The sequence below is a fragment of the Taudactylus pleione genome, unplaced genomic scaffold (genome assembly GCF_031769625.1).
Source record: "Taudactylus pleione unplaced genomic scaffold, aTauple2 ptg000367l, whole genome shotgun sequence".
In the NCBI taxonomy this organism is placed as follows: Eukaryota; Metazoa; Chordata; class Amphibia; order Anura; family Myobatrachidae; genus Taudactylus; species Taudactylus pleione.
In genome coordinates this window covers 1,398,669-1,415,682 of record NW_028284768.1, presented here as the reverse complement: position 1 = coordinate 1,415,682, position 17,014 = coordinate 1,398,669, and the positions used below count along the sequence as shown (strand labels likewise).

Below are 17,014 nucleotides of genomic sequence, written 5' to 3'. Positions count from 1 at the left end.
TGTGATTTTACTGGAGGAGACGGGTTGATGCGTGCAGCGTGTTGTCATTGGCTGTAATATCTGTGGAAGTATGCTCCTGGATGTGTCTTTATAAAGCTTTTGGTAAGAGCTTTACATTTTATATTAAACAGCAGATACTGAGTTAAATCTTATCCTCCCATAATGCAGGTTTAAAGGGCATTTCTACTGGGTGGTCAGTATCCCTCCGTTCCCTGGCTGAGTGGTTATCACCCAATACCTGTCTGCACTTGCTGACTGGTTAGCACTCCTGCCATGGCTGGGTGGTTGGCACCCATTCCCTACATACCTCTCAACCATCCGGATTTTGGTGGGTCATGCCTTTTTGTGCATGCCATGCCCCATTATTGGGGTGCATGCACATGTCCCTAATTGGTAGGTTTCAGAAGACTTTCGGTCTTTAGAGTACATCACCAAGTCTGGCCCCTCCTGATCTACAAGATGTTTAAATCCTAATTCCACATACATTATTAGCTCCCCCAATTCTTTGTATTTGGTCACCACTTACAGCTCACAAGCCTGCCGTTATCCTTTGCTAAGGACTTTCAAGGTGCTAGTAGTACTTAAGGCTGCTCTCCGAATCATATTTCAGGACCGCATTATGGTGATCGGAAAGTTGAAGCATAAACGCAGGACAGCTCAGGCACTCTCGCTCCTACAGGAATTAAAACAACAAAAAGTCTCTCTTTCGTCTGGGCTGGGGGAAACTGGACCATGGGTTGTAGATGGGAAGGCGTGGATTTGGCACTAACACTGAAGTCTATAACTCCTCCCCTCTGCAACCCCTGACTTCAGCGTAAGTTTAGTGCCTGTGGAGAGAGACATGTTTTTTCAGGCCTGGATTAGCTTAAGGATTTTTTCCTTTATTTGTAATGCTATGTTTATTTGTTACTATAGGTACTGTGTGCTGCTTATAGCTTCCCCCATTCCACGCACTCCGGTCTCTGAAGAGGCCGTCTGGGCCCGGGGATAGCGCGCTGCTGTTAGCTGATAGAGGTGCAGGCAGTCAGCTTGGTCCTGGATCCTTCTTCCGGGCTCCATCTTGCCGGGTTTCTTGTTGGCGGCTCCTGTGTGGAGAGCGCCGACTACAGACGGACCGCAGGTGAGACCTACAGCAGCACCACGCTGGACATGCTGTCTTTGGAAGCTATGCAGTGTTGGGCCTGGTTAGTACTTGGATGGGAGACCACCTGGGAATACCAGGTGCTGTAGGTAAATTCAGGTCAGTCCAAGTGCTTTCCCCACTCAGGGGACTAACACTTGAAGGAAGGAGCAGTGAGGCTCGCTTCAGTATGATGGGGGGTAGGAGCCATGGCTGCTGGGTCCCCCTGCTCCAGTGGCAAAATGTAGGCTCCCATGAAGTCTGATCACAGCTTTTTAAACGATACAAGCCTGAACACATGGAGGGAGGACAGAGCAAGCTCCTTTCCCTCTGCAGCATACAAGTAGTTTCCAGTATTACTGTAATTGTTCTTGTGCCTGCTTGGAGTGATTGCATATTCATTGCCACTTGTTATATATATTTTTTTTTATTTTATTTTCCGGGCTGACTGCTGCGGCAGGGCTGCGCAGGAAGGGGGGTGCTCTAATGACGGACAAAAAGTCTACAAAGGGTCAGAACCCCACTATGGCTATATTTTTTACATGTGCCCAGTGTCAGGCTAAATTGCCGTGTGGACAACTGGATGGAGGGGCTTTGTGTATGGACTGTCAGCTGGGGCCCATGTGTGTGCAGCCAGCTGGGGGAGCCACTCCGCTTACGGAGGAGCCGGCATGGGCTCAGGCTATGAGCCGTTCACTCTCTGACCTGGTGACGTTGCTCCGCCGTAGAGAGGAATTAGCCCAAACAGCGCCAGCGCCTGTTTTGCCATCACCAGCTGCTGTTGCAGGGGGTGGTTACCAGGGTCCTGATCCTCGTTGGGTCCGTACCATGGAGCGCTCGGTGGTAGAGGTCGAGAAAGTATCGGCCTTTATGGAACGCTTCTTTGAGGAGCCTAAACTGCGCACTACGCATAAGCGTCCTCCATCCAGTGTCTTGTTGAAGTCAGATCCCGATAGGGAGGAGGAGGAGGGGGAACTCCAAGAGGAGGTTCTGCCCGACGAGGAAGGTTGAGACTCTGCGTCAAGTCAGGGCGTAGAGGACCTTATTATGGCAGTACGACAGTCTTTGGACTCTCAGGACCTTGACACCTCAGCTAGGGCGGAAGGGCAGTTTAAGCGGAGACGTAAGAGGGTCGTTTGTTTCCCAGTGTCTCAGGATCTTTCAGATCTGGTAGAGGAAGCCTGGAAGACCCCAGATGAAAAGTATGCTACTCCTTGTCCGTTTCCAGCCCTTTATCCCTTTCCACAGGAGCAGGTCGCTAAGTGGGAGATGCCTCCAAGAGTGGATGCAGCTGTGGCTCGTTTAGCAAAGCACACGGCTCTGCTAGTCCAAGGGACGGCCTCCTTTAAGGATCCGCTGGACAAAAAATTGGAGGGATACCTTAGGAGTATTTTTATGGGCACCGGAGTGGTTATTCGCCCATTATTGGCATCTGCATGGGTCTCTCGAGCCATGGAGAAGTGGGCTGACAAATTAGTGGCAGGCCTTGCCGTTGACTCATCCAGAGAGGACTTACTGGTACTGGCGGAACAGATACGTGCGGCTGCAGACTGTGTGTGAGGCCGCACAAGATGGAGCGCAGATTTCCTCTAGAGTCTCAGTCGTGGCATGCAGAGCACTCTGGCTTCGCGCCTGGGAGCCGGATGCCGAATCTAAACGCGCTTTAGAGTCTCTGCCTTTTTGTGGAGGCATCCTGTTCGGCTCTGAGCTTGATACTATTATATCCCAGGCGACCGGTTGAAAGAGCACTTTCTGCCTGTGGTTCCCCCAGAAGCTAAAGGGCTCATGTTTCCGAGTCTTCCGTTCTTCCTTTCGAGGACGGGGAATGATTAGAGATCAGGGGGCCGAGGGCGCTCTTTTCCCAGTAGGGGTTCTGCCCCCCGGGGTAGATTCTCCGGCACATTCAGGCACCCGGGTGCTAGGGCATCTGAGGAGCCGAGTGCCTGACAGGATCTCAGCCCATCCGGTCTCCGGGAAGGTAGGGGGCCGTCTCCTTCTTTTCCGAGGCAGGTGCGTAGCTTTGGGAGTAGATGCCTGGGTAAAGGGCATTGTCTCCCGAGGTTATGTGTTCGACCTAAGGAGGCAGCCGCCACAATGTTTCTTTGCTACAGCATTACCCAAGGAGCCGGAGAAGAGACAGTTCCCTCTGTTCAGAAGGGGTTATAGTTCCTGTTCCACAGTCTCAACAGGAACGGGTTTTACGCCAACTTGTTCCTAGTCCAGAAACCTAACGGCATTTATCGGACGATTTTGAATCTACAAGCCTTAAATGCCGGCCTGTGGTGGATCGGTTTCGCATGGAGTCACCCTGGATCACTGATCGGAGCATGTCGGCAAATGAGTTTCTGGCGTCTATCGACATCAGAGATGCATATCTCCACATACCGATTTGGGCGGGGCATCAGTCTCTACTCAGGTTCGCGGTCGGAAGAGCCCATTACCAGTTCCAGGCTCTGCTGTTCGGTTTGGCTACAGCTCCGCTGGTCTTCACAAAGATCATGGCAGCAATGGCACGCTTACTGCATTCTGAGGGACTAATGGTGATTCCCTATTTGGACAGTAAAGGCGGATTCCGCTGCCCAACTTCAGCTCCACCTGGATCACACGGTGCAGGTGTTAAAGCATCATGGGTGGATACTGAATCTCGAGAAGTCACCTCAGGCCGTGCCAGACGTTTTTGGGGGTGATCTTCGATACAGCACTGGAAAGGGTTTTCTTGCCTGGGCCCTTCAGGACTTAGTCAGGAAAGTGCTGTCTGCCCCTCGGCCATCTGTTTGGCTGGGCATGAGGTTACTAGGCACGATGGTCTCTACCTTCAAGACCATCCAGTACGGCCGCTTCCATTCATGGATTCTCCAGTGGGAGATTCTCAGGAATTGGACGGGCCGCTCAGACGACCTTTCTTCTCAGTTGCTGGTTCTGTCAGACAGCACTCGTCGGTCACTTCGCTGGTGGCTGATTACCGATCACCTTCTCCAGGGTCGGTCCCTGGTGACTCCCAACTGGATTATTGTCACAGATGCAAGTCTCAGATGTTGGGGAGCGGTGACTGAGAACCTCTGTCTCCAGGGACCCTGGTCGTCATTAGAGATAGGTTGCCCAATAAATATGCTGGAGCTCCGGGCCATTTATCGGGCACTGTGCGGGGCTCAGGCACTCCTGGCAGGCCGACCAGTGAGGAACCAATCAGACAACACCACGGCAGTGGCATATGTAAACCAACAGGGCGGAACCAAAAGTGCACTTGCCATTGCAGAGGCAAGTCTCATTCTCTTTTGGGCGGAGATGTTCCTCCAGGCAATTTCAGCAGTCTTCATACCAGGGGTGGAAAATTGGGAGGCAGACTACCTCAGCAGGACTACGTTCCTGCCAGGGGAGTGGTCTCTCCACCCGGAGGTTTTCCAACAGCTGGTCCAGAGATGGGGGCTGCCAGAGGTGGACCTGATAGGTCCCTCGATTTTGTGCAAGGTCCAGAGATCCTTTTGGCGTTTGCAGTGGATGCCATGACAGGTCCCTGGAACTTCCGTGTGCCCTACATTTTACCTCCAATTCCCATGTTACCAAGAGTACTCCGAGTCAGGGAGCAGCAGGTTTCAGTCATCCTAGTGGCTCCAAACTGGCCGTGCCGGTCATGGTTCGCCACGGTTCTCAGGCTAGCCGCTAGCTTGGAGTCTGCCTTTGCGTCCAGATCTTCTGATACAGGGGCCATTCTGTCACGAGGGCCTACCTCAGTTGGCTGTAATGGCCTGGCTGTTGAGACAGGGCTCTTGAAGGCCAGGGGTTTTTCTCCTTCAGTCATCAGGACCATGCTCCGGGCGCGGAAGCAGGTTTCCGCGCAGAACTACCACAGGGTTTGGAAAACCTATATTGTGTGGTGTGAGCAGCGGGGAGTGCATACTGCCCAGTTCCACGTGCCAAGGTTTTTAGCATTTCTGCAGGGCGGTCTGGAGGCCGGCTTACGGCTTTGATCTTTGAAGGTACAGATTTTGGCTCTTTCCATTTACTTTCAGCAGCGTTTGGCTCTCCTCCCAGAAGTGCAGACTTTTTTTTTTTTTTTTTTTACAGGGGGTCTTGCGAATACAACCTCCGGTTTAACCACCAGTAGCGCTATGGGAGTGCCACTGGTTCTGTCGGCTCTTAAGCAGACTCCGTTTCCTCTATCCACACGTTCGTGCGGTTCTACAGGTTTCATGTTTTTGCCTCCGGGGACGCCCATTTTGGGCGTACAGCTCTCCGGTCGGGCAATCTGAGCGTTCCCTCCCATGGGGGGTGACTTTTGAACATCCCATGGTCCAGTGTCCCCCAGCCCAGACGAAAGAGAAAATAGGATTTTTGGGAACTTACCGTTGAATCATTTTCTCTGAGTCAGGCTGGGGGACACTGCATTCTCTCCCTCATGCTCAGCGGTATTGAGTATGAGTTATGATTTTGGGTCGTATTGACAGTCAATTTCATTTTTATTTTTTGGAGTGACAGTGTCACAGAGTATTGCTTCTCCTTACCAGGCACTTTTGAAGTTGTACTGAAGTCAGGGGTTGCAGAGGGGAGGAGTTATAGATTTCAGTGTTAGTGCCAAAACTACGCCTTCCCACCTACAACCCATGGTCCAGTGTCCCCCAGCCTGACTCATAGAAAAGGATTCAACGGTAAGTACCCAAAAATCCTATTTTTGATGCCTTCTCAATGATGGGCATCACAGAAGGTGACTTCAAAATCTAGCAAATCAACTTTACTTTCAGCAAATTGTGCTAATGATGAATTGTCTTTATCGCCTCCACTTTATGTATTTTTCCTTGGGCAAGGTGGCGTATGCTAGATCTTCAAATTGACCTACTCACTCAGTGGGATCACAGTGCATCCTCCCTAGATGAGGTCATCAGACTTTCAAATGTCTCCATCAAATTCCTTGGAAGATGGCAGGATCCAAGACTAAAAGTTCATGTAATGGATTTTAATCACCACAGACTCCAGCTCCAATCCTTGGGGCTCTCATCTACTTAAAAAAGGAGTGTGGCTCCAACGCAAAAAGGGTCCTGTCTGTGAGCATTCTGGAATTGAGGGCATCATGGCATGCTATTCAGCTTTCAACATCTGAAGACAAATATCTCAGGACCTTATCTGACAAACAGTGGTTTCTTTCATAGGGGTAGATTTATAAAAGCTTTGAGAGAGATAAAGTACCAACCAATCGGCTCCTGTAATTTTTTTCAAATTCAGCCTGTAAAATGACAGAAGCTGATTGGTTAATATTTTCTCTCTCTCCACTTTATCTCTCTCTCCAAGCTTTGATAAATCTCCCCTAACTGCTAAAGGTGGCACAAGAAGTAAAACCACAATGGCAGGAGTGTTGACATGGGCATGAGACCATCCTTGGGCAAGAACCAATGATATCCGTTTATCTCAGTCTGTTACTAGGAATCTTTCTGTATTGTAAGACGGTCACTAGTATGCTCTCTGTATTGTGTGGTGGCCTCTAGGATGCTCTAGGTAGTGTGTATGTGTGTGTATATATATATATATATATATACACATACATATATATATACACACACATACATACACACACACACACACACACTCTCTCATTCACACTAATTCAATGCTTATAATGTATGACAATAAGTAGAATGCTCTTAATAGTACTCATGCTGCCCCCCATACAAGCACACAGGCAAGGTAGTAAGTGTGGGGAGGGGGTATTGCAAAAGTAATATGACTGGAGAATTGGATAGGACTAAGAGACTGGGCCCACATTTTCTGATGGCAGCCCTTGCATATATAATATTTTATTTTCATTGTATGTAAAAATTGTACATCAGGCATAATAAGGAAATGTTCCCATGATATAATTTACAAATAATAAATACAGCTCAGTGACGTCTTCTCTTTATACAAACTGTTAGGACGGCGGCTCTAGTTTTAGCATCTTGCCGGCTTGCTCCATGCAGTTTCTCTTTACATAGGACTTGATTACCAGTCCGGGGAGTTATAACATCCATTGTCTCTAGGCAGCAACATCTTAACCATGTGAAAGGATGGGTGGTGACTATAGAATGCACTATTCTATGTTACATCTTCTGCAGTTTATTGGAATAAACAATTACAGGATCTAGCCTTAAGGCTCGAAGTCCAAACTGCTCAGGTCAATCTTGAAGCAGACGTAGGGGTAATACTCTTGGTTGTTCAGTTGTAAGCCAGGAATGTCCATACCAACCTATGAAAACAAGTGACCTCTATAAGTATGGGGGAAAATAAGACCTTTGTTAAAGTGCAGCTGTTAAGGTGCCCATCCACTAGTAGATCAGGGAAAGACTGTACAATTGCGACATCGTAATTGTACCCCTAGGGGGTGCAGTGCCTACACTGAACAATTGATGGTTCTCTGTAGGCACATCAATCATCCCTGAACATGGCCAATCTGTCGTTATCGGCAGATTGGCCTGCGTGTTCGGCCCATGATTGATGTCGGAAACGACTAGCGGGAGCGTGCATGGCTGGTCGTTTCCGACATTTGGATGCATGATTTGTGCACAATTTGCGGCTGATTACTCAGCGATTGCACGATTACGATGTCTTAATCGTGCATTCGTACAGTGTAATCGGCTAGTGGATGGGCACCTTTACTGTCTTTCAAGCACTTCTTTATTCTGTTTTCTGGCTTCATTCTACAGCAGGGGTTCCCAACCACGGCTCTCAAGGCACACTAACAGTCCAGATTTTAGGGATAACCATACTTGAGCACAAGTGACTTAATTAGTACCTCAGTTATTTTGATTTAACTATCTGTGCACAATCATGGATATCACTAAAACCAGGACTGTTAGTGTGCCTTGAGGACCGAGGTTGGGAATCACTGTTCTACAGGTCTGATATATCTTGTCGACACTGCACCTGTAGGCATTTATCATGTCGTTTATGGTTATAGTCTCAAGGTGCGTACACACGGTACAATTAAAATGCACGATATTAACAATATCGTTATCGTTCATATCGTGCATTTTTCAGTGCCTCCAACGACCTGCAATGCGCGGGCACGTATGGACGATAAAGATATCGTCCATTGACCGTGCATGCAGGCCAACCTGGTTGATATCGACCAGGTAACTATAGGGACCAGCACATGCGGGAGATCGTCCAATGTTATCATTGACGATAGTCCCGTGTGTATGCACCATAATTCTATCTCTATTCCTAATCCTAAAGCAGGGTACACACTATGCACTATGTTGTCAGTTCAGCCGATGAACAATATAGTGCATCTGTGTGTACAGAAGATATGATTGTCCTTGCTGCACAGCTGATGACGATATATCGTTTCATCTGCATGTGTGTGCGGGCAACCCTCTGTCCAGCCCATAAGGTGGTTGCATGAGCTGCTGATAGTGACATCACAATTGGGCAGGCAAATGTAAATTCCCGGCCACTTGTGATGTCTGCACAGATATATCGAGCAGCCGATTGGTAAGTGTGTATAGCTTACCAAATCAGGCCCTCGGTCGGGGCGATAGCTGTCTGCTGATCAATCTTTCAGGTGTGTACCCAGCATAATCTTAATGGAAATGTCAACTTTATAATAAGGTAGACAGTCTTCTCACTTCCCAAGTGAAGCTGGTGGTCTGGGTGGCTTAATGACGTAATCTACATTGAATTGCGTAATGGTAGCCCCTTCTTACCTGCTTTACACAGCCGGAAATTACTAATTTGTATAGCAGGGATAGGACCACTACAACACTACAACTGGCTGTTATCCCCTCCCGGTAGGCGCACTTATTCACCATGCCATTAGTACCCTCTCCAGCACTATACTTACATCCTTCATATTTACAGCTGCTTCCTCGTCCAGGTGCCTGAAAATGGCATTTAACACATCTCGTAATCGTTTCATAGATTTCTTGTTAGGCTGTAAAATCACTGCGTGGAAGTTCACGGGTAAGCCATACCTGAAACACACAGGATTTTCCCTGTGACTTGTAAGGAATTACAAAACTATCACCAATGTCTGAAGAAAAGGGCCCAAAACAATATATTTATTTTTTTTGCAGTTCGGATTCAATTTAAACCTTAAGTACAGCTGCACAAAAAGCAAACACGAATTACCAACGAAAAATACTTTCATGAGTCAAGTTCCAGTAATGACAGATAATTTGACATAAAACATAACCATGAACACTTATTTCAAATTGATCCTAACAATTGCTGAGGGGGGAAAAATTCCTTTTTTAAAAACGTTGTACAACACATAATGGTTCTATAGCGCCTTCTAGAGGGCATTGGGATAAATAAAAAAAACTATTAGAATGGCTATTGTCACAATGCTAGCAGCCTTCCTAAGAATCCGTAAAGGTGCATACACACACAACGATTTTTTTAACGATATCGTTTATCGTTCAAAAAATTGTTCACTTTCTGAGTTAAAAAGATGAACGATTATCGTTCATGTTTGTAGTTCAGTCAGACTGACCAACTCAACGATTTTCATTAAGGGAATATGCAAAAATCGTTTGTAGTTAAAAAAAAATCGTTCATCACGTTTAGTAAATGAACGATTTTAGTAAACAATTTTCGTTAATTTTTCTCTTGAGAAAATGAACGAAAATCGTTTACTAAAATTGCTCATTTACAAAATCGTTGTGTGTGTGTATGCAGCTTTACTTATAAATACACTTGTTAAATAGGAGGGCACTCATTTATTGATTAAGGGAGCAAAAACAGTATTAACCTTATAGGGGCAAACATTATGAATGTATTAGGGGGGCAAAGTTGATATGTAATTATATCATGATGACAATGTTATTTTTACATTATTTTAAGGGGGCAATATTATCTATTAATTAAGTTACGGGAGGGGCAATACTTATTATTTGATGATGTTTGCACCATTTATAGTGTAGTGAAATAATTCTGAATAGTTTTTTTCACCACTTAATCAATAATGAATGCCCACATAATTAATAAACATATTAGGGTATATTAAATTGGCCGCGAGGTTCTACGCGGAAAAAACCTTGCGCCCCTCGCGGCCAATTTCGAAATCCTGCGGTATGCGAGTTCCCGATACCCGCGGGATTCAATTAAAAAAACAGTGGGCGTGGGGTTTTCATTACTGAAAACCACGCGCCGCGTAAATTTAAAAAAAAAAAAAAAATCACTTACCTGTCCGGGTCTCCGCAGCTCCCGGCGGCCTCCCCTCTCTCTTCTTACTGGAGAGGGGGCTGCTGGGAGTCCCGGGGGCTGATGGGAGGAGCAAGGGCTGCTGGGAGATGTAGTTCTCCCAGCGCCCATTCCTGGGGGCCACACACACTGCACCGGGTGTCACACACACACACCACACAGTCACTCATACACACGTACATACAGCACACACTGACATACTCACCGCTGCTGCAGAAGAGTCGGCTCCCGATGCTGGATGCAGAAGAAGATGCAGAAGACAGCGCTTCGGAAGGTGAGTAATTAAGGACTAATTAAGCTAATTGGATACTTCCAATTGCTTAATTAGTCCTTTGGGGAGGGAGGGGGGGGTTGTCAGAGCAAGTACACGTGATTTTTCCTAAGAACATTGATTTCTGGAAAAACCACGCTTGCTCAGGAGGTGCGCAAAAAAAAACCTCCCGGCGCGTGTTTTTTAAAAAAACACGCACCTAATAGAATAGCAAAAAACCCGCACCTGCAGGAAATACCTCGCAGGTGCGGGTTTTTGGCTTTTCTCGCAGCCTATTGAATATGCCCCATTGTGTCTCTCATGTTCTGATTGGCCACATAGCTTTTCTGCCATTTTTTTCCTGTAGTTTTGCCATTTATCCTCCAAAAGTAGTAAATGCAAAGATCTGGATGAGAACAGCTGGCGATATGTGGCGGCTTTAAATCCCCCCACAAGGTGTTTTAGCTCCATCCCATTCCTTAGTCCAGTGGTTCCCTAACTGTGCGCTGCTGCACCCTGGGGTGCCTCGGGACACTTGCAGGGGTGCCTCAGGTTGGTGGTCCAGCACCAAATCAAATTCTTTATGGTCAATGTAATTTAAATTCGTGCACAAAAGGAAGCACAAACCTGTCACCCGCTATATAACCAAACCTAAGGATGACAGGTCAGCACAATTTACTTCACTACATTTTTTTCTGAATTTCTCAATAACAAACTTTTGGCTTAGGGGTGGCGTGAAAACAATGCTGATGCACTAGGGTGCTGTGATTCAGAAAAGGTTGGGAACCACTGCCTTAAGCTGGGTGCACACTGGCAGATACATTGGCCGATCAATTGATCAGCCAATGTATCTGCTGCCCGTTGGGCAGTGTGCACCCCCGATATGTCGGTGAACGTCGGCGTTCACCGACATATCGCATTGGCTGTGCTGTACAGCCGATGGACAGATGTCTGCAGGCATATCTGGCCAGCGGCAGGTGTGTATGGGTGGTCTGCAGACCACCCGTACACACAGCGGCAGCTGCGAGGAGGCCGGGACACGCCCCCTGGCTGACGAGACCTGCAGGCAGGCATAGATGATGGTTGTTCAGTGTGTACAAACAACCATCATCTGCAGATAGATCTGCAAATCACTGGATCTGCAGATATATATGTATAGTGTGTACCCAGCATTAGTCCATGTTTCTGTTTATAGTGGAAATCATGCAGAGCAGCTGATAAATTCTGAAGATTGTGATTAGGACTAAAAAAAAACCCATCAGCCTGATGGAATTGTAACCAGATGCATACCGGCACAGGATTGCATACATGCCGTCAGTAGTAGGCAGTGAGATCTGCTAAACATATTACCATCTGCCAAAAAGCACCTAACCAGCAATAAATGTACCTTACCAGCTGGCTATACTGTATAATTTCTCACCTCAGAACAGACTCCACAAATACACGCAGGGCTTTGATGTGGATCCAAGCAATGAACGCTTCACTGAAGTTCACTTTCAGCCAGCGCAGGAGGGGCCCCTGTAATACAAGATGGGATAATCACCCAACAATATACTAACTTACAAAAGCTACCGCAGGCTTCGACAACTTGTGACTCTCCAGCTGTTGTGGAACTACAACTCCCAGCACGTAGTATATGTCAGCTGTCGTCTTGTATAGTCTTACTCTTTAGTGTTCAGTGTTTCCAGCTGCAATAACCATGTCTGGATTTATGAAATGGTGTTAAGAAATCCTTTGTCATCACTTCTAGTGGGTTGGGTACGGGATGCCGGTCGGAATCACAGGCGGGGTTGGGTACGGGATGCCGGTCAGAATCCAGGGACCGGCAGGCCAACGGGGTTAGAATACCAAGTACTCTAATACCCATTTAGCATATCCTGCTGCAGTGCCGGACTGGCCATCTGGCACTTCTGGCAAATGCCAAAAGGGCCAATGGCCTGATGGGCTGGTCCGGACTGAAAGCGGGCTGAGCAGCTCCACCTCCCAGTGCACTGCTCGGGCCGGGATACTGAGAGACAGGGACGTGTGGCGAGGCCACGTCCGATTTGCACGAGCGTACGTGTCTATGGTGTGCACACATTAATTAATGCCAGGACTGATATGGAGCCCCAGTCCGTCCCTGAACGAGTGATAACACTAAATGGTCCTCCAACCAATCAGCTTCTGTCACGTGTTTGGAAAATGACAATTAGGAGCTGATTTGTTGGAGCACCGTTTAAGATTAGTAACGAGTGATAAAATATCACTCGATGATAAATCTGAGCCATGGGCTGTTCTGTGGGGTTGGGTATGAAATCCTGGCTGTCGGGATGCCGCTGGTCAGAATACTGACAGCGGCATTCTGACAGCCAGAATCCCGACACCCATAGAGAACAGCGTAGAGTATTTTTCTAACCCCTAAACCTAACACTCCATCCCTGGTGCCTAAACCTAACCTCCCCTTCCCCGCACCCTAATCCTAGCACTCCCTCCCCGGTGCCTAACTCTCCCCCTAATGCCTAACCCTAACCCCACTACCTAACCACCTCCTAACACCCCGATACTTACCTTCGGGATACTGGTGCCGGGACCCCGACCTGTTGGGATTTGGGCGTCTGTATTCAGACCGTCGGGATGCCGACTACATCCCGTTCTGTGAGTATAGACTGAGGGGTCTATTTACAAAGCCTGTGACATGACAGTTAGGAGCTGGTTGGCTGGTACTTTATCTTCATTCACTTTCTCTCCATCCAAGGCTTAGTAAATAGACCCCTAAGGGGTTTGGAGGAAGCATGTTGGGTGCAATTAATAAAAGACACATGGAGAATTCAGAGATAGATGAATATATAGCATTACGGCTGATCATACATTAGGGGCGTACATATATGAGACTTACATACTGCTGCTTCTTGTCTGCCTCCAGCTTAATGATCTCATCTTTCTCCGACTGAAGTTCTCTCTCATTAAATAAAAACTCCCGTACAATGAACCTGGAACCAGGAGAGCACAGGGGTATTATTATTAAACTGTACAGTAATATTACAGACTCATTTCCGTGAATAGTCATTTAATATTGCAGTAAAGTATCACCTCACATATAACAGGCGGCTGCAGTGGCCTCTGATAGGTGGGCAGTTATATCCAAAAATCCATCCAGCCTGGGACTGAAATCACAGCATCCATGATATGACTGGCGCAGTATACTGTACTTCAGGAGTGGACAGGCTGTGGCTTTCCAGCTGTTGTGGAACTACAAGTCCCACCAATAGTAAATTTTAGCTGCCATCTTGGTTCACATTACAATTCTTGTGGGACTTGTAGTTCTACAATAGCTAAGTAGCCATATGTTCCTTAACTTTACTATATCGATTTATGTCTACCATGGTGCTGGCTGGCAGGGCCGGCTCTAGGAGTGTTTGACCCATGGGCCCCATAGAGGGAGCACCCCTCCCCAACATCCCAATTTCAGCATTCCACCTGTGGGCCGAAGTGGCCCGTGGGTGGTGAAATCGGGAGGCTGGGGACCCCCACCGCCGCAGCTGTGTGGCGGTGCCGGAGACCCCCGGAGTGTGAATGGATGCAGCACGCATGCGTGAGGCATCCATTCACAGATGGGAGAGGGCTGGGGGAAACCCAGCCAGTGACAGAGGGCTGGGCTTTGCCCCCAGCCTGACGTTATTTGGAGGCGTGCCATGCGGGCACGCCTCCAAATAACGTCACGTAGGGGGTGTGGCCTATGGTGATGAGGCCACGCCCCAAATTTCGGCCCCGCGCAGGGCGCAGCGTACCGGGCCGGCACAGGGTGCTCAGACCCTTGGAGCCGGCCCTGCTGGCTGGTGTAATACTCTGGGCACTGTCTGCAGGAATAAGTGACTCCACCATAATCTGACTGCAGGCTAGAATTATTCCCAATTCCGTCAATGTTCATTGCAAATCAATTAAGTTTTTTGTATGCAGACACCTAGTCCACCTATTATATTCATCTTATTCATTATCTCCTGTTCCAGAAGGAGACAAGAAAAAAATGTTTATAAAAAATTGTTTCTCCTCTGTAGGACTAAATGCAGCGTACCAACCTGTTTATACAGAATACCTAATGGCATGTTCCTAGAGCCCCATTTCTCAAAAGACATTGGGTACAGCATGCAGGCGCTCGGGATTCCAGCGGTCAGAATCCAGACGCCGGCGTCCCGACAGGGTTAGGATACAGATACCTGCTGGTCGGTATTCTAACCCTCCCTTCTTCTCTCCTGTGCCCCATTGGTTTCTGAATCATTAATACAGTATACACAGAGGGCCTGATTCAGAGCCGGATGCTCTTTGAGAGCGCTTGCTCTGAATCAGGGCGTCCCTGTTTTTTTTTTAAAGACGGCCTCCTGGCCGCTCGCTAAGCTGTGGGTGACCACCCACAGCTTTAGCGAGCGGCCAGGTGATGGTCATGACCATCGTGACCATCAGGGCTTGCGACGAGACCCTTGTGGTAGGGTCTCGTTCACGCAAGCCGCAGTGAGCTTTCGGCTCTAATAGAGCCGGAAGCTCACCCACTGACATCACTCGTGATGTCAGTGGGGCCGCCCCCAAACGGCAGGCGTTCCTTTGGAAACGCCTCTGTTTGGCCAGCCAACCCCCCGCCCGCCTCCAAAACGGGGCAAGCTGTCAATCACAATCGACAGCTGCCCGCTTTGGTGCAAGACCCATAGCGACGGAGCGCCCGACACTGGTCGGGTCTTGTGCATGCGCACGCCGGAGCCGACTCCAGCGTGCGCATGCGCAGTGGGGGACCATCGACCCGCTTGCGAGCGCTGTGCGCTCGCGAGTGGGTCTGAATCAGGCCCAGAGTACACTATAGGCATTAGTATTGCGCAGCAGAATTGACAACATTGGCCCTCATTCAGAGCCGTACGCTCTGAGCAGAGCGCACGCTCTGAATGAGGGCCGGGCTCCATTTTCATGGAGCGTCCTCCTGGACGCTCGTATAGCTGTGGGTCACCACCCACAGGCTATACAAGCGTGCTTTGTGATGGCCGCGATGGTCGAGACCATCGCGACCATCGAATTTGCGAGCCGGAGCCTGCGGTTGAGGTTTTCAACCGCAAGCTCCGGAGTGATTTTGGCTCTATCAGAGCCAAAATCACTCCCACTGACATCACTAGTGATGTCAGTGGGCCGGCTTCTGACGGGAGGCGTTCCCGTGGGAACGCCCCCGTCAGGGAGGCATGCCCACCAAAGGGGGCGTGCTATCAATCAACATTGACAGCACGCCCCCTTTGATCGGACACAACGAGCGAAGGACTTTCCTTCGCTCGTCGCGTCTGGCGCATGCGCACGACGGAGCTACCTCCGTCGTGCGCATGCTCAGTGCATAACATCGACCCACTTGCGAGCGGACAGCCGCTCGCGAGTGGGTCTGAATCAGGCCCATTGTTTTCCCCAATATGATTACATGGATAAATCAGATTGTGCCTACTTATGTGCACTTGTTTTATCCTAGATGTTTCCTTTTGAAATCCTTTGAAATAATGGTAAATGTAAATATACTGTTGTGCAGTGCCACCAATAACCCTTGTGCTTGCTGTCCCCATGGGCGAAAGCGATCAACACAATTACACATCTCACTTGTTTTCTCGAGCTTTTGATTTAAATTCATCAATCACTTTTCGGAAGAGGGTGACTGTAAACAGACCTCCTTCTGCGTCCTCTGCGACCAACCTCCAAAACAAAGAGACAGCACAATGATCAACAGGGCAAGACTTGCCAATCCCCGCTGACCCAGAGTGACTCTAACCAGCATCCTGGCTGTCACTACAGCAGCCTCTCACTAATCATTTTCCCTAAATAGAGACGAGTTTGGTCTCTTGTAGCTTAAAACATAGGTTCCCAAAGGTGATCTTCAAGGCACCCCAACAGTTCAGGTTTTAGAGATATCCATGGTTGAGCACAGGTGGTTAAATCAAATTGACTGAGGTACTATTAAGTCACCTGTGGTCAAACATGGATATCCTTAAAACCTGGACTATTAGGATACCTTCAGAACAGAGTTTGTGAATCTCCAGCTTAAAGAATAACTATTACGAGATTCAAATGAAGCTTTTTACATATTCCAAATACACACACACACCACAATCTCCAGTGCCCTCAGGTAACTTTAATAGCAAAACCTGATTTAATCAGAATATCTATAATCTGTATATGGTTAGGGCTACATAAATAAACGCCCTATCACATAAACATTTATCTTGTTCGGCTGGGGGACTCTGCAGCCATGGGAACTAATCAGCAGCCGGGCCCATATCCTACCCTGGGGTGCACTCTTTCTATGGTCAGATTTACATCCTGCCTCCAAGTCTCCTGGCTAATTGCAATAGGTGCCGCTGAGGGCTTCCAGATTGTCACGACTTACTTGGTTGAGCGAGGTACAACCATATCAGACATTGATTCGTAGGTTTTCTGCCATGCAGCATAGCTTGATCTTCAAAGCAAAAGAAAGTAAAATA

The 17,014-nt window shown here is 48.1% G+C and overlaps 1 protein-coding gene across 1 annotated transcript in view; it reads right to left on the bottom strand.

Annotated features, from left to right (window-relative positions):
• Positions 1 to 6,873: 6,873 nt before the first annotated feature.
• ATP6V1C2 (ATPase H+ transporting V1 subunit C2) overlaps positions 6,874 to 17,014 on the bottom strand; it is a 43,830-nt gene continuing 33,689 nt past the window's right edge. Inside the window, exons 8-13 of the mRNA XM_088444591.1 lie at positions 16,921 to 16,989; positions 16,137 to 16,229; positions 13,417 to 13,510; positions 11,962 to 12,059; positions 8,931 to 9,060; positions 6,874 to 7,334 (exon numbers count right to left, since the gene is read on the bottom strand). Of these exons, the coding sequence (XP_088300717.1) occupies positions 7,236 to 7,334; positions 8,931 to 9,060; positions 11,962 to 12,059; positions 13,417 to 13,510; positions 16,137 to 16,229; positions 16,921 to 16,989 (583 nt within the window). The 3' untranslated portion in view covers positions 6,874 to 7,235. The remainder of the gene's footprint in view (positions 7,335 to 8,930; positions 9,061 to 11,961; positions 12,060 to 13,416; positions 13,511 to 16,136; positions 16,230 to 16,920; positions 16,990 to 17,014) is intronic.